This window comes from Sus scrofa, chromosome 9, assembly GCF_000003025.6.
Source record: "Sus scrofa isolate TJ Tabasco breed Duroc chromosome 9, Sscrofa11.1, whole genome shotgun sequence".
Lineage (NCBI taxonomy): Eukaryota > Metazoa > Chordata > Mammalia > Artiodactyla > Suidae > Sus > Sus scrofa.
The window spans coordinates 18,313,011-18,331,572 of NC_010451.4; the positions used below are offsets into that span (position 1 = coordinate 18,313,011).

The 18,562-nt window shown below is 39.5% G+C and overlaps 1 protein-coding gene across 17 annotated transcripts in view; it reads right to left on the reverse strand.

The window, feature by feature from the left end:
* The window catches only part of DLG2 (discs large MAGUK scaffold protein 2), a 1,971,427-nt gene that overhangs the window by 737,020 nt on the left and 1,215,845 nt on the right, over positions 1-18,562 (reverse strand). For 16 of the 17 annotated variants that reach the window (XM_021102325.1, XM_021102305.1, XM_021102303.1 and 13 more), the window contains one exon: positions 2,269-2,322. In XM_021102325.1, coding sequence (XP_020957984.1) covers positions 2,269-2,322 — 54 coding nt within the window. Of the gene's footprint in view, positions 1-2,268; positions 2,323-3,024; positions 5,569-18,562 lie in introns of those variants that run through there. The other variant, XM_021102317.1, reaches the window with a different exon arrangement.

Genomic DNA, 18,562 nt, shown 5'->3' on the forward strand with positions numbered 1-18,562 from the left:
AATTTGATAAATTTGTTATACATGGCTGATTTTATTAGCTAATTAGCCTGAATATCAATCGAGCATGTCTCTTCAAACTCCTTAGAGTCTTATTAATAACGTATTTGTACAGGAGGGCATCTGGAAGTAAAGTCATGAGAACTCTCATAGAAAGCTTTGAAATAATAGAGCTCTGGCACAAGTGAGGGGTCCTGCCCATACAATCAAGCTTCTGTGCACCATGTCTGCTTCTTCAAAGCACTGCTCATCTGCTTTAGATGATGCCAATGATATAGTAAAGAGATTTACTATATTAAAGTTGGAGAACTCCTTGATACATACATGGATCCCTGCCCCAAGAGTATTCAAGCCTTTAGGACAAGCTGTCTTCTACCCGAAGCTACATGTTGCCAAGGAATAAATAAGTCAACTTTGTTATTAAGCTGAGAGGCAGAAAATGAAGGAGGGAAGGAGAAAACATAAACAGTAGCAATGTCGGAGTTCAATCAGATCTCAAACTACAACCAGGATACCTAGGTTCACCCTTGGCCCTGCATGTTACTGTGCAATTTTGAGAAAGTTACTTAACCTCTTTGTGACTCAGTTTCCTCATCTATAAAATGGAGAAATTAATAGGACCTATCTCATAAGGTTTTAATGAGGATTAAATAAGGTAATATTTGCTAAGTGCTTAAAACAGTGTCAGGTATATGTACAGTAATCCCCATATAAATATTTGATAAATAAAGGAAGGTAGGAAGAGTGAATGGCAGAAGAGTGAGCCCTATGTGTCTTTAATAACTGTTTTGCTTCCTTCTAACAGTCCTTTATTTTCCACAGCTGGGGCCACTTGATTCCCACCAGTTAGCTTAACCCCATTTCCAGTCTCACCCCAAATGACTCTTGTTCAGAAGGATTTAAGAAGCCCTAGTTCAGTAGTTCAAGTGATTCAGCATTAAGTCAAGCTTGCTGTTATTCTTGTCCTGACCTTGTGTCCCAGTTTTAATCACTTGTCCCTGTCATCAAGTCCCAACCTTGTACTCCAGTTCTGGCATTCCGTTCCCCTGTGGCTGAGTCCTCGCTTGCGGAACCCACTCAGGCCCTCTGGTTCTTCTGAGGCAGGTGTCTCCCAAAGGGCAGCCTTTGGACTAGACATTCTTTGTTTGGCACACACAGTGTTGAACTTTTGAGAATTAGCTGCCTATATTTAAAAACCGTATACAAATTCAAATTTCTGACTTCTCTCGAAAACACTGAATGATCTGGCAGCACTTGATCCCATTTCTCTTTGGTACCAACCCACTGGAGCAAGAGGCAGCTGCCCCTTGTGTAAGGTCACATGCTCTCTATTCCCCACTCTCCCCATGCCTCCTGCTCCATTTGTTTGTGATCTGCTTGGTCCTTGTAGACATTTATGGTTGGGGTCTAACGACTGAGAATAGCCAAGCATTTTGTCAGTATTCATTCATCTAATCAAAGACCAGGGGTGTATTTGTTCTCGTCCATTATGCCTATAGCCCTGCTCCTTTCTTCAAACCTTCTGTCTGCATGCATCTGCGCCTGTCCCATCTTGCTAAATCATTACCCTAGGGCCATCAGATAGGGCCACTCACAAAGCCTTGCTGGACCTCCATGAAGCAACCATTCATCCACATTGAGGCCTAGTACCACTCTCCAGTCACCCCTGCCCGGCCAGATTCTGCTGCCAAGAATTTTGGCCATCACAGTGGTTGAATTTCAGATACCCAATTTCAAGCTTTACTAATCTGCCTATTTCTATTACCTTATGCTCCATGCTTTTATGAAACCACACATCTCATTAAATACAGAATTTATCCTCACAAAAGTTTTGCTCCAATTCTTTTTGGAAGCCCAGAAAAATCCATCATTTACTGATCACTGATCATGTTCTAGATGCTATCACAGACATTGATTTGAGTATTGCTTTACTATGAAACCCAAAGAAGTTTGTTCGTTTCTTCTATGAACAGTTCAAACTCTCTTCAGTGGACCACCTAAGAAACTAACATTATTTGATCACAATTAGCTGGTTTTTTTCCTCATGCTAGGCCCTTGTGCTTTACAAAATAGCAAATGAAAGAGGAACATATCTGCATGACTGAGAGGAGAGTTAGCAAATATCAAAAGACAACTCACAAAACTCATTCTACACATCTCTTCATGAGATCGTCTGAATTGGGTAAAACTGATGTCGTATTAAATTTTAAATTCAGCTGATTAAGTTCTACCACCATTTTTAAAGATAGTCTTAATAAAAATGCTACTTACATAAGGAATCGTGTCCAAAGTATCTGTGTTGACAATTATAGGAGCAGGGCTGGCCTAAAAAAAAAAGAGAAGTAGAAAAAAATTAAATAACAAGTAGCCTATTCTGAGATAGGATCTGTTAACTTATTTAACCAAGAGCTCAACAGTGTTTCAGGAGAACCAACATAGGTACAAGTTAGGTGTTGGGAGATAAATGAAGTAGCTCTGAGTTCCCCCCACCCTCTTCCCTTCAAATATTTGTTGGCTATAATGACCGCATAATTAAATGAAATAAGCAACAGAATGTAAAGGTAAGTGAAGATTTGTGCAGTGTGAGAGGCAAGGACTTCTAATAAATTTGGTGCCGAGTTAAAATTTCTTTATGAAATGGCTGTGCTAAAGAAATTTGATTTTGGAGTTTCCGCTGTGGTGCAGTTGGTTAAGAATCCAACTGCAGCAGCTCAGGTCATTGCAGTGGAGGTGCAGGTTCGATCCCTGGCCAGGCACAGTGGGTTAAAAGGATCTGATGTTGCCACAGCTGTGCATAGGTTGCAGCTGTGGCTCGGATTCAGTCCCTGGTCCAGGAACTTCCATAAGCTGTAGGTGCAGCTGTAAAAAATAAAAAATAAATGAAAAAAAGAAATTAGATTTCTCATTCATGGAAGCAAAATTAAACTTAAAACAGTATAACTCTTTTCTTTACCCTGGCTTTTGAAAATATGTTGTATTCAGTGCAAAATAGAAGAGTTCACTTATCAACATCTTATATACATTTACCTATTATGCATGTCGTGTCATATCTTTTCACTGTCACTTATGCACCTCTGATCTTATTCTTTAGAAATCCTTAGATAGAAAATTAAAAATTAGTCAAAGATGGCAGAAAACCATATTAGATATGCTCAACTTCTTTTCAAAAAAATTTTTTTTTGTGCAAACCGCAGCCATTCCTTTTAAAGTTGAACAGAAATCTGTGTAAAACTGATATAGGAGTGCTACAAGCCAAGTCATTAGAAAATAAGAGATTGAAATCTATTTGCATCGACTAATCTGACTTCATGCATATTGAATAGATCTATCTTTATTTTCCATTTTCTAGAATTTTCACAGCAACTTTTCCTTCATCCCCCGAAGGATCTTTAATCTTCTTCCCAGATTGCAGATTTCATTTAGATAGAGGAAATGGCCTCATCATGATTAATCGGGAGCTGTCCTATACGACATGGTAGTTTGTGCAAGTGCTCAACGTTGGGGACATTTCATTAGCTGTGCCCTCTGGAATTAAGACAGTTAACAGCTTTTTAATGCCAGTCTGTGCCTATGGAATCCTAATCAAATTATAAAACAAATGGCAATCTAGTAGATTTTACAGAACAAAATTTCAGGTTTTAACTAAAGACACTGGGCATTGAAAACGTGACCCCGTTCTACACATCTACATAGTGGGTCAATTAACAAATACCATGGTTTATTTGTTAATTCCTAATAGCAAGGACTTTGTGAATAACTAGGAGCTTTGGAGAAAGACAGTTTTCATGGAATTGTCTCCATGAAACAGAAAGCTTCATGAAACTTTCTCCATGAAAAGAAACAGTGCTTATAAGAGGCCCGTGGTATAAGGAGGAGAACATGAGGTTTAGAGTCAGAAGAGTGGGCTCAAGTTTGATTTAACAGCTTTCTAATTATATGACTTGGGGGCAGCTACTTCTTGGCAATGCTATCTGGGGGCAAGTCCCCTAACCCTTTCTGCCTTGTCTTCCTTTGCAGAATGGAAACAGAAATAATCACATTTTCAGAAAGGTTGTTTTGAAGAATAAATGAGTTGACATATTTGAACATGTTTTGTAAACATACATTTCAGAATCAATGTTACATACTATTATTATTAGTTAGTGCCCCTAAAGATGGATTACTATAATGATACATTATTGGATGGTGGCTTGTGAACTGTTTATGTCCCGGGGATCTCAATGCTATGTTAGTTGTACTAAAGAGAACAGATTAATTAGATCATGTAAATTATAATTTATTAAATGCATATTACTTGCCCATTTATAAGAATGTGCAAATATATTCTCATTTAATTGTCACAACCATATTGACGTGGCCTTACTGTCACTATTGCTATGTTGAGAAAACTGAGGCTCACAGAAAATGAGAGCTGAAATTTCATATTGAACTTTCAGACCTTAGCATCTACTTTTTTCTACACTAAGCTGCTCTATGATTCCATTACCTAGTTGTCTGCATCACAGGTCAGTGATCTGAGATCCTTAGCTAGAGCACCAAGTAATACTCAGGCAGAGCAAAGACCACCCTGAAGGTCAGAGATGCCTTAGGGTCTTGCCTGTTAGATGCTGAAAGCAACCTGGTGATTCCCTAATGGTTTTTATTGTTGTTTGCCTTTTAGTTTTGATGGTATTTCTTCTATGTTTTCTAGTTGGTTCTCAGGACTCCCAAAAGATTTGTGTTTTAAATCCTTGAATATCATACCTAACACTTGGTGTTCTCCTTATTATCTATTAAACTTGGATCGGTAAATATGCATTGATTTGACTTGGAACTTTCGATTCATCTTACTTTTGTCTTCCCTCCTATAAATTGCATTAATGTAATCTGGAAATAAATTTTATACACAATCCCATTTCCTATATAATGCCATTTATCACTTTTGTATGTGTTGCCATTTTCCATTTCCTGTATATAAATATGGTCTTTTCAATTAGACTCTCTGTTTAAAAAATGACAAAGATTGTACACTTTCCCAGAATTCTTCACAGCACCTGGGTACATAAAAGGAGCTCAGTCCATTCTTAGAAGTTTTTGATTAAATGTAGGTATAAAGCATAGCATAAAGTAAAGTAACACCTCTTTGTAAGCTTTGGAGAACATTTCTAAGATAATCCCCAAATTATGTTACCAATAAAACTGTGATAAATTTTCCAATATCCACTATCACCTTCTTTCCTTAAACCAGTCACTAATACTTATTCAGTGTTATGAAATAATAATCAATTATTTCATAAATGCAGGATGTAAAGGCTGTGAATCTTGAAGTACAGTCTAGGTTATGGGGAAACATCATTGCTCCTTCTTTGTGCTAAAAAGATCCAGAAGCACAGATAATGTCTACATCTATAAATGTCACTAAAAATGTATCGACAAATACGTGTGTGGATTGTGTAAACACAAACATACATCACATACTTCTGACACTGGCAACTCCCTGATGTAAGTGCCAAGGAGTTGGCATGGTGGGCTCTTCTGAATGAGATCCTGCTGTATAGCCCGGGAACTATGTCTAGTCACTTATGATGGAGCATGATAATGTAAGAAAAAAGAATGTATACATGTATGTGTAACTGGATCACCTTGCTGTACAGTAGAAAATTGACAGAACACTGTAAACCACTTATAATGGAAAAAATAAAAATCATTATAAATGGAAAAAAAAATCCTACTATGCCGCTCTCTGAAGATCCCCCATTGCTCTGCTCCAGGACCCTCAAAGGCCCCCCAGATCATTTTCACAGAAGTTTCTTGGATTCTTTTAGGTACTCAGTGGCACATAATAGCAAAGAATAAAAGCACCAAGCAGTAGTAGCAGAGTGCAGGAGAACTCCAGGCATGACCCATGAAAGTAATCTTCTGGTGGCTCAGCCTGACTCCTGTTTCTCTTCTCACTTTTGAGATCATGTGAGTCCATGACTAGTTTGATAGAGTTTGGCCTCTAAGTCTTAAAACCAGTTCCCCAGATCCTTTGATGCTTTCCTCTAAGCTTCATCTCCACACTTCACACTGCTTTGTCATACACAGCTCCTCTGTCCATAATGGATACCCTATTAAATTGAACCCATAAATTAAATGGATGACTTAGCAGATTCCAGCATCCACCTTCAACATGCTCATTTCTATTAGCTGGAAAGAGATTTCAGTAACAAATATTAAAAAAAAAAAAAACATACACACACTCTTTAATCAGAAGCTTAAAGGTATGTAAATATAGGCAAGCCTTTTTGAAATTTTAAAGACTTAAGAAAATTAATCTCCCTTGGGTAACCCAAACTATAAATGTAAATGGTTTGCCTTTTATATTGCATTCTCCATATGGAGAAAGTCAGTTTACAGCAAGAGGGAAGAATAAAGTTAATCATAGAGTTGCCAGAAGCAAGTAGAGAGAATACTAATATGATTTAAATTATGAGATCAAGTTATTCATGAATTCCTGCTACCTTCCTGTCTTTAGGTTCCACGGGATACCCAAATATTCTTATACTACATCAATAACTATGTGTTAGTAGAAGAAAAACTAATCTTCTGTTGCTTGCCACCAAGAGAATGTGCCTAAAAAGAATCTTATATAATGAATGCAAATTTTCAAAGTTCATTAATTCCAATGAATGTGGTTACTTCTTGATATTTTTTAAGTGCCAGGCCTGTGAAATACCTCTGATACAAAGGGGCAGGGGGTCACCAAGCCAGAGGAAGCCTCTTCAAGCAAGGAATTGGCAGGGGTGATACAGCAGCCAGTCAGCCAAAGAAAACACTTGGGGAGGCTTAGGTCTGACGAGTGTAGACCAACCAGTGGGAAGGTCAAAAGACTAAATCCAGGACTCTATCTAAACTTTTAAGAAGACATGTAAAAAAGGAGGGAAACCTACATAGTCAAGTGATCTGTACAGCTGGGACTGAATAATAACATTAATGAGGCTACAAATTGTGCAGGGATTTCAACTGGCCTTGAACTTGCAAGTGGAAGGCAAGTGGTTGTCAGTAGGCCAAATTAAACAGGAGGTAAAATATGGCAAGAATAACATGTGTGTGAGCTGTTTGAGGGGCCTAGCATCTCTGGCTTATCTCCTAGGCCTTAAAGTACTACAGAATAAGCAAGAAGTACCACAGGCTCCATCTACGGCGTGGCATGACAACTGAAAACAAAGCAGAAGCCACTGAAAGTTTTTAGATGAGTTCATTTGTGTGTGCCTGTGATTTCACTGAAAGAGGTGGAGATCCCAGAACCTCGGGATAAATATTAGCTGGCTTAGACTGGCTGCCACAAGACAGCATACTAACAGTTCTTTAGCTTCATTATTCTCACAGACGGCTGTCATCAAGATGAGCCCTAATCAGATATGCCCCAGTCCTAACCAGGGAAGCAGAGCATGAGGCTTATTACCACGTACTCAATCAGGTCTGCAATGAGATATCTACAATTAAGTACTGAATTGGTATGCTAAAGATTGAATCCAGGATAGCTTTATTTTGTATGAGGTTTTCTCCCTAACCCTCCATCATGTTGGCCCATTCTTGGAATTTAAAAATGTAAGTAGTTTCCAGTGTTGTGTTCGTTCCAGTTGGGGGGTGGACTTCTGCCTCAATTTATTGCCTCTAGTTCTCTGCTGGACTGAGCCCTTTCTCCTCCTCCACCTTCTTTCCCACAATCTGTGGAATGGAGCCACACATCCAGAGTTGTCAGCCTGGTCCCATTCCTGTTTGAAGGACATGCCAGTATTTATCCACTTGAAGGGCCTGCTGTTGCCTGGTTGAGCATCGTCACTGGCTGAAAATCATTGCTACCTAGAATCTCATGGTGCCATGACCCACTACTCCTAGATCTTCTGACTTATTAACACTGGGATGGATAATAATAAAGGCAAGCACTTATACAGCACTTGTGGTTATCAGTTAATGCATTTAATCTTCACACAACCCATTGAGACCCTAATTAGGCAACTTTTCCAAAGTCATATATCTGGTAAACAGACCATCCTTAAACCCAAACTGTCTGACAGTCTTGTTCAGAGTCCATGATCTTCTTAAACTACATAATTTTATTTAAAATTTTTCTCACCGCTTTTTAAAATTGAGGTAAAGTTAATTTACAGTGCTGGGTTAGTTTCAGGTGTACAGCAATGTGATTCAGTTATACATACACACATACAGATTTTTTAGATTATTTTCCATTATAGTTTATTATAAGATATTGAGCACCGTTCTCTGTGCTATACAATAGGTCCTTGTTGTTTATGTGTTTTACATATAGTAATGTGTATCTGTGACTCCCCAAATCCTGTTATCCCTCCCCCTCCACCCACAGTCCATGAGCTTGACAATCACTCTTTACTGCTTCCAGAACAGAGTCAAACTTTACCAAACTCTTTGGATTCTAGTTTTGACAGTTCAACAACAACTCAGAGGCCAGCTGATATAGGATGGTTCCAGAACCTTCTTCTTCCTAGGGCATCCTGTGAACAGGCTTGCAGGAGCCATGATTTAGGAGAAATTTAAGCACAGGCACACTGGAGCTGACTGAGTCAGGATGTTTTTGATTAAGTTCCAAAGAAAATCTTTGATGAATAACTAATTAAAGATACCGATGGTTATATGAGAGGGGAGGGAACAAAATAGGAAGAACAAATCCACTCTAGAATCATAAAACTTTGAAGCTGGGGCCTGAAGAATCATTTAATTCTACTCTTTCATTTTACAGATATGGAATGGAGACAGAGAAAGGAAGCAGCATGCCCCAGAACTCATAATACTTTAGTATCAAAACAGAAGACAGGATAACAACAACAATAATAATAATGAAATATATCAAGCATTTGGTGAACGACGATTATGTTCCAGGGGCTGTGATAAATACTTGATACATCAATGAATTTACTTCTCAAGAGGTCCTATGGAAAATTATTTTTTAGAAAAGGAAGAAAAAAAAGAAGGGAAGGCTCAAAATGGCTAAATGACTTGCCTAACGTCACAAATCTAGGAAGTAAAACAACGAGGTGTCAAACCCAGGCCTTTTTAGCTGCAGAATCCATGCAGGTAACTACCAATATCTCCCGATTCCCTCTCCTGATCTTTCCAGGTAAGGCAGAAAAGAATACAGCTATTTTCCTCACTGAAATTTGCAAGTTTCTCTTTCCCAGTCTGAAGAGAAATTTCTCACCTTATAGACTCGGATTCAATTCCCTAATTCTCAGAGGTTTTCTAGGTCCCTTAATCTCTTTCAAAACTCCACTTAAAAAATGGGACAATGCTATTTTCCAGTTAACCTATTTCCCGAGAAGTTAGCAAGGGAAATAATGCATGGGAAGTGAAAGAGAGGTGCTCTGTAGAAATAAGGTTATATTATTTATTACTGTGGTTATCTTTTGCTTTCCTAGATTTTCTTGGCCTTTTCACATCTCCTCTCCTAAGACCGACCAGGTTGGTGCAGGTCGATCCAGCACAGTTCTGAGTCATCACCAACAGCAGCACCAAGTAGTTCTGGGCTGTCACCTGATTTACCCTTACCGTGAAATGACACAGGGCAACCCCCCTGACAGGTGATGACACTGAGGCAATAGCAGGTGAGTGAAGGTGAATAGTTTGAGTGTCCAAGGCGTGGCTGGCCAAGGCTTAAGTGCAGGTTAATGGCCAGGACGGGAAGTCTTAAAGGAGCAATTCTGCAACAAGCTAAGACCTTGGTTCCTCTCGCTAGCACTTAATGAAATGCAGAGGTGATGACTAACATAGCTTACCACCACTGTGGCTCAGAAAATAGGGGGAAAAATGTCAGATTCATGTTTGGTTGAACTCAATTCAACTCTGCTTACATGAACACTCTTAATAATAAAAACAATACTATACTCAACTTTACAGAAAAATGAGGCCCAGAGATGTTAAGTAACTTGTTCAAGGGCATCCAGCTGGAAACAACAGGGCCAAGAGTTCAAGCTATCAGTCTGGTTCCAAAGCGGGTAACACTTAACACCTCCAAAACATTTGCTTCTGTTCCCTCTTAAGATCTGCTAAATATCCAACGGTCTGTTCCAGTCAATACAAATTCTTTCATGGATCTTTTATCACACACCATTGATATTTCTTTCCTTTGGACTCAAGTGATAACATGTCTCCCTGAACCCATGTATTTAAAATAGATGGTAGTGTAATATTTTGCAAAAAATGAAGGCTATCCTGATGACCTTAGTTAGACTCAATTGGGCACCTCTTTATCCCTAGTATAGAAAAGATGGGGCAGCCTGGAGAATGAGGCACAGAAAGTTGATACCCAGAACCAAAGAGAGTTTTCCTTACTTTATAAGTTTTCTCTGGAATCGATCCTCCTCGAAACAACAGATAGAAATTGCTTGAAATGTTAGTTATGAAGACTCTTCAGACCTCCATCCTACACTCTCTGCACACACCACTTTGCAATTAGAATAAAAGGCTAAAATAAAGGACTCAACAAAAACAGGTCTGAAGATAGTCACTGAAACTTAGAGATTATATTAGATTGGCCACCTAAACCATGCTTTATAATTTATAAAGTGCATTCACACACATCAGATAATTTGAATCCCACAGGAAGAGGAAAGGAACTCATGGTATTCATTGGTCAGTGTCCACTGTGTGCCAGAAAATATGGTGAGTTTTTTACCTGTGTTTCCTTAGCTATTCTTCTCAGAACCCCAGAGGGACCATTGGAATTTTCCCTTGTCTACAGAAAAGTAAACAGAAGCTCAGAGTGATTGAGTGAATTTTCCAAAGTCAGACATCTAGAGAAAAGCAAAGCTGAGATTCAAACCTAGGTCTTCTGACTCTAAATCCCTTGCTTTTCCCCATTATTAGCCCATGATGCCATAAATCCCACTGATGCCCATTGAACATTTACAAGTCTAACTGCTTCATTTGTGCAAATGCTCTCTGAGGACTGAGCAAAAAAAAAATGGAGTCATTAGCTCAAATCTCATATGCGGTTTAGTCAATGTGCCCCATGCCACAATAACCGTACCTACTTAATTCACTGTTCCACTCCATGTGGTGCTATTCCTGGAAAGATCCATGTGGATACGATCTGGTCCATTTTGCAAAATCACCAGAGAGCTATAAAATTAGCAGCGTAGTTGTATTTTCCAGACTTAGGTACCAGAATTCTGAGGAAGCTGTCAAACACCTAGTTCACCAGGCTGAGGTGGGGCCTACTTCTTGTGTAGTACCTGGATCAGAGCCTTGCACACAGCGGGTGATCAAGCAATGATTGCTGTTCAGTTTTCTCCCCTTTTCTCCTTTGCTTTTATCAGTCCAGGATGCTCACTACTCCAAGCATACACCTTGCTTATGCCAACCATAAGGTTACTTCTTAACACTTCTTCCTTCCCCACATCCTGTATGAATCATGCTCTCCTCTCTTATCTTCCTAACCACACTCCATCCATCCAGCAAGGGCAATCGAAAGTCCCAAATTCCCCGGGGATGTTTCCTCAGCCCTCACTGTAGGCCTCAATCTGTCCATCCTGCCCTTCCCAAATTTAAAAACATTCATTATTGTACTATTTCAGTTCACACTGAACTATAAAAATAAAGGGAAAGAAATTATGTGAATGCTGCCATTATTCCTTTTTTCTTTCTTTTTTTTAAATTTTATGCTGCACTTGCACCATATGGAAATTCCTGGGCCAGGGACTGAATCTGAGCCACAGCTGTGACCTACGCTGCATCTGTGGCAATGCTGGATCCTTTAACCCACTGCACTGGGCTGGGGATCAAACTCTGCAGGGACCTGAGCCACTGCAGTCAGATTCCTAACTCATTGTGCCACAGCAGGAACTCCAAAATCTGCCATTCTTAATGAATATATTTTTTTTTGTTCTTATATGTCGATGGCTCAGTGGTTCATGGGTGATGTTGGTATCTCCTTGCTGAAACTGTAATCATTATGTGGGTAGGGCCCTCATCCTACTTCCTGTCTTTGCCAACCACCTACACTCCTCACAGTGCTGGGCATACAATATACTCAAGAGATGTTTGTTAATGAAATTTTAGACCCTTGGGACTGGAGCCACAGCAATAAGAGATAAGATTAATGAGAAACCTGTGAGGCAACAGATTAGGTGAAATGGGTAGAAAAGGGTAATTGCAAGCTGCCCTCTGGTGACTAGCTGTTTTGTTACACTGTCTGGAGCTATCTGATGAGAATATCTGGAGCTGCCACGCACTTGACCATGCTATTCTGAACCATGGCATGTAAATAAAGGAAAGTGATAAAGAGAAAGAGTCATGTATGCTCCCAGGTGCTGGTTCTTTATACTCATTCTTTCCTATTCTTCATGACAAGCCTATGAGTTGCATGCTACAATTATGCTCATTACACAAATAAGAAAAGCGAGGCATGAACCTGTAACAAAACTTGCCCAAGGTCACTAGACTAAAAATGAGTGCAGCCATGACTTTTTTTTTTTGACTCCAAATCCACATTTTTTTTTTTTTTGCTGTAGCAGCATCCTGTGTGAAGCAAGGAAGGTAGCTACTGGAAATGTTCCCAGCTCCAACTTACCATCCCACTGTACGTTTTACAAGTTGGAGAGGTGGGAGGAAGCATGGGATCTGGTGAAAAAGCCAAAGACTCAAAGACTGTGAACAAAGTAAAATGGCATCCTAAGAATTTCTCAAGCTTTTCAGATGAGTGCGAAGTCATGCTAAAAGATCCACCAAAAACTAGACATTTATTTGAAAGCTCATGTTTTATCTTTAAGAAATTCATGAGTTTTCTTATATTTTACTTCATAATCATCTATTTTTAATATAAAAATGTTTTAAGGAGTTTCCTGGCAGCGTAGTGGTTAAGGCCTCAGTATTGTCACTGCTGGAGGTTTTGTTACTACTGTGGTTTGGGTTTAATCCCTGAGCTGGGAAATTCTGCATGCTGGGGGTGTGGCCAAAAAAGTTTTAAGTTATTTATAATGGAGTCAACTTGACATCTCAGGTACATCCTGCGTGGCTATCAAACATCACATATACACTATCTCCTTGGAAATAACCACAATCCAGCTAGGGGATTATATGATTGGCATAAAGATGGCTGGACTGGGAATTGGGAGATCTCAGTTTTAGACCTAGCAAGTTCAGTAACTCGGGGGGAAAGCCAATTCACTGAGCCTCCCCAGGTTTTCCTGTATTTGAGGAATAAAGAATGAAATGGATGACCTCTAAGAGTCCATGTCTCATCAAGGATCTGATTTCACTCATCATAAATTATGATATGGTGGAAAATACTGGAAAGAAGGCGGGGATGTTCTACAAGGCTTCCTTCTGGATAATGATAATTTCTGTTTTTACCACACAGATACAGAAAGTTACAAGACAGGACATTAAGAAAGGCATGCAGAAATAAGACCTAAGTCAAACTTTGAAAAGCTTCTAATGAACTAAATAAAGGATCTAGATAAAGGAACTAGATAAAGGAGGTTCTGTATGTCTTAGACAAGGCACTCAAAAATCCATTTATGATCATTTTTGTAATCTGTATCTTGCATGATCATGTTTAGAGCCTACGAACTTTTTCTTGTGAATAAGTTAATTTTCTGGCCTCAAGACCATGCAATTAGTGGCAAAGAATTCCATAATGAAGAGCCAAAAATGAAGGAGAATTATCACCAAGCTCTTTCTTCCATTCTTGCCTTTTTCTGTACTCTGTAAGACTCGACTTTGGAAAGTTTCCTAATCTCTAAGGTTGGCTTACATTTTTGCCCCTACCAACTGTAATTTGATACTAGATCATATGCTCAAAGTTTAAACATAACAGCCATGGAGAAAGTCTTAAAATCTTTCACATCTGAAATGTTGATGTGCATGTGTGTGCGTGTGTGTGTGTGTAAGAGAGAGAGATTGAGAAAGACAGACAGAAAGAGAGAGGGAGGAGATATTAGGGAGAGAGAAGAAGAGGAGGCATGAGTTTGGTTTATTGTTTCCCCATTGGTAATAGATAATGTGCTAATGTTCATGGTAGTTCTGGAGGATGTTTCAACAATACCTGCTTTTAAAAGATGGCACCTGGGCTAGGTTGTGGGAGGAACAGAATAGAGAACTGCCCTGGTTTTAAATTCTGAAAACATCTATACGTCTATCAATCTCCCTTTTTCCCACTTTTCCTTCAACGTTAATGTCCTACCTGAAATCATTTTCAATGAGGAATGACATGGAGAAAGAATAGATGAAAAGAAGTGAATGGGAACTAGAAAAATAGAGGTTGGCTAAATACTGCCAGCATTTGCTGGTGCCAAATATATATTCTGCAGATGTGTTTGCATATTGTCATTGACGAGGCAATGAACTCTTTGTTCCACAGCCAAAAGCTTACAAATCTCTAGGTCCAAAATGCCAACCACTTCCTAGCCCTGCAGCTGCCCCAGCTTCCCAGAGTGACAAGGACGATGTTCCTTTGGATTTCTCACTTTTCCAATGGCTTTCTTACCTCAGTTATTCTGCAAACCAAGGGTTCAGCTTTCCGATTTACTTCCTCCTGGACCCAGGATAATGCTGCTATTGTGTGTATCAGAGAAAAGATGAAGGAACAGTGTCTGTTGCTGTGGACTAGAGGAGAGAGGGGAGCAGTAAGAGAGGAGGATGAAACAAAGAGAAAGAAGGGAGAGAGGTGATTGTGTTCTGGTACGTGGGACTCTGCCACAAGCTCGAGAGTGAAAGGAGGGTTCCTGGGCTGACTTGACTCTGTTCTCGCAGACCACTTTGTCCGTTGGAGTTGTAAACTCACACATGAGTGTGGTAGGGGCTCTCTCAGAACAAAGGGAAGGCAACGTGCACAATCGGCATCTGTGCGCACATACACAACTTTGTGGCAGTGTGACATCATCTGTATCCATGTGCGACTTTGTGGCATAGACCATCCAACCAGAATTTACAGAATGTACTTATAAGGGGGACAAATGGACCAAAGTATAAAAGAAAAAAATAACAGAGGGTATATAAGACGGCACCCCGCTGCGTTCCAGGCTCAGCCTTTGGATATGAATCCTCTGAGCCAGTGCCGGTATGAATAAGTGCTGCTTCCTGACAAAACGCCTGTGTCCTGTCTCCCTGTAGGAGAATCCTATAACACTAGAACCTGTATTCCTTTTATAAAGGATTTTCCAGACCAGCCGGAAAGCAGATGATAACTTCCTTATGAATATAATGTTTGCAACCTTATGTCTCATGACCCTCTTGTTCACTTGCACTTGACCAAAGTCATTTGCACGTTACGCTTTTATTGTATAGGAAGAATACCTCCTAGTCTGCACTTGGCACCAGAGGAGGAGGCTTCTAGGGCTGGCTGTGTCACTGCAGAACGTGGTCAGGTCTCTTAACTCCCTCAATCATTTCTAAGGCTACATCCAACTGCAATTAAGAAATGGATGATTCCTAATTTTAATACTGACAATTTTAAATATCATAAAAACAGTAATAAAAAGAGTTTAGGATTTGGCTCATCTGACTAAGATTTAAGACATTTCTTCTCACTTATAGGATGGTCTTAGTCAATTACTTTAATGTCTCTGAAACTTCCTGTTCATGTATAAATGGAGATGATACATTACCATTTGGTCAATCTCATGTGCTCCTTCTGGAAGCAAATGGGATCATCTATAAAAACCCTGTGCAGTGTTCAAAATCTACTTCAGCTTTCAAGCAGAGACCACCCTTGATCTGGGCAGCCCTAACAGTCACTTCTGCTCAGTAAAGGACTTAAACTCATAGACAGTCATTGCTCCAGAGCTCCCTGGTAGGTTGGTCAAGGCTTTATAAGATCTGCAGGCTTTCCCTGCTCAATATAATTCTTGCTTTTATCTTTCATGGATGTTTCCCCAATAAACTGTACTCCCAACTCCATCTCCATGCTGCTTCTCAGAGAACCCAACTAATATGTCTGTGTCATCACAGACACAAAAAAGAAAAAAAAAAAAAGCTATGCAAAACAAACAAAAAATCCTATGCACTTTGTAAAAGGATAAATTTTTAATGCTAAAAATTAGCAGTGTTAATAATTACAACCCTTACTGGGCACTTTCTTTGCTTAGTCATTGTGCTAAGGGTTTAACTCACATTATCTCATTTAAACCACAAACCAACCTCGAAAGATCTGCATCATACCTAATTTTACAGAGGGTGAAACTGACATCTGGAGAAGTTAAACATTTACCCAAAATGGCAAGTGGCGCAGCAAGGATTCAGACCTAGATTTTTAAAGTAGCTAAAACTCTGAATCTGAGAAAAACTCTGTGCTGAGATTCTAGCCTTACTAAATCAACCAGTTCTGATCCCAACCACTTCAATGTTCTCATAAATACTATGGGATATTAAAATCTGCCTTGCGGACAGGCAGCTGTAAAAGTTATAATGAGAATGAATCTAGTTCATAGTGTTTTGAAAATTATAGTAAGATAAAGAGGTGTTCCCATCATGGCACTGTTGGTTAAGGATCCAGCATTATCTCTGAGTAGCTCAAGTTTCAGCTGCAGCTCAGGGCTCAGATTCAGTCCCTGGCCTTGGAACTTCCATATGCCGTGGGAGCAGCAAAAATAAATAAATACATACATACATAAGTAAATAAATAAGTAAATAAATAAATAAATAAGAAAAGAAAACAAGGTGGTGGTCTCAGCAGCAGTCCTAGTAAAAGCATTAGCACAGTGTTTTTTCTGGTGTCTACACAAGACAAAATTTAGAAACACCGTTGTTCTTAGTCATGCTTCTGCTAAATACAAATACCTAAATGAAGCTTAAAAGAGCACAATTTTTTTCTCGCATTAGCCCATTAAAGCTTTCTAGGGTTTGATATATGTGTGATTTAATTTTGTTTTGTTACTTGGAACAGAAGTGCTATTATTAACCTTGAACAACTGTCTGTTTTACTGTTTGGCAACACAAATGTTTTTAGCCTCATTTTTGCAATTTCTTGAGTGGGTGAGGAAAGTGGGAGTGGCAGGGGATGGGCTTACTCTATTGTACAGTAACATATATATGTGCTGATATCTCCTTTTGATGAGTCAACACGAACAGTTTACAATGAGCAATACTGAGGTAAAGAGAAGGCACCCTGCACCTGGCATTAATTTTTCATGGACACCAGATGCCTATGCACAGAAATCACAAGACCAGCACTCAAAGAAAATGCAAACTGTACAAGAGAAGAAGATAACAAGACAGCAAGCTTTCGACTTTTGTTCAAAAACAAAAGTGACAATTCCATTCCGTTTTACCAGAAGTCTGCAAATGTTCATTCAGATCCAGGCTGTTGCAATTATCCAGGTCGCTTCAGATGTAGTTATTTTTCCCCCCCTTAGGTTGAACATCTCTATAGATTAAGTGTCATCTTGAGTCCTTTCCTAATAGAAATTCCATTAATAGCCTTGTTCATACTCTTCAGAAGGAAATAGACTAAAAACTGGGGTATTAGTAGACAGAAGTGCAAAGTGAGGCCAAGAGGAATGAGAGAGAAAAATGAATCCAATATGATTGAGGATGATGAGTCAAGTAATATTTAGAATCCAGAAAGGACAAAATACACTTGGAACACCATGAACTAGGACTGAAACTCATCACTGAACAAATCCTATTTAGAGCTGACCTAAGTTTAAGATGGTTCAAACTTGATATCCAGGGGCCAGATGCAGGGTCTGTGGAAGGGATGGTGGAGCTGAGGAGACAGGTTTCAAGGATGTATTTGAGACAAGAAGGATTATTTCCTCATTATCTCACTGCTGCCCAAGTTCCTACATTTTAAAGATTAATCAGCCCGTATGATCTGTTTAGCAAACATCATATTTAAGGCACTGTACTTGAGACTACAGAATGTAGGAAGAGGAAGCCTATGGTTTTGCTCTGCAAAGAGTTTACAGTGTCATGTGGAAATAAGAGAAATCCCCCAAATGTTTATAATACAAGGCAGAGAAACCTCACAAGAGAAATAATGGCAAAGTACCACAGCGAGGGCAAAGGAGAAAAGCAGGTGGGATTAGGGTCAGAAAGCCTGTTTCTCTCCTGGCCTTAGCAAGTATATGATTTTAAACAAACCTAACTCTGCTGATCATCTGGAATGGAGATAATAATATTGGGGCCATTTCATGTTGGTACTGTGATGATTAAATAATAAAGCGTAGGTACAGTGTGTAAGTAGGTTTCCTACTCTTATGCTTCGTATGTTAATCAGGGTTGAAATAACGAGGGAGAAGGCATGTCATTTGGTGAGGTTGTATGAGGGAAGCACGTGGAAGGGGATGCCAGTTAAGTCATAAAGGATGGAACTTCACCTTGAAGCCCAGTGTGCTCTGACAATTTGCTCACATTTTTTCCCCCCCAGTTGTTTGTTCTGTCCTTTCCTGGAAGGATGGATCCAGTTTCTGGACCACTAACCACCAACCAGTACCTGCTGTAGTTAAGGTTCTCTGGTTGCAGGAAACAGAAAGGCATTTGCACTAGCTTAGGCAAAACTGGAACATACCAGGTTAAAACGGGAAGAAGCTCAGCAGATTAGGCACTTGATGGATAGGAATGAGGA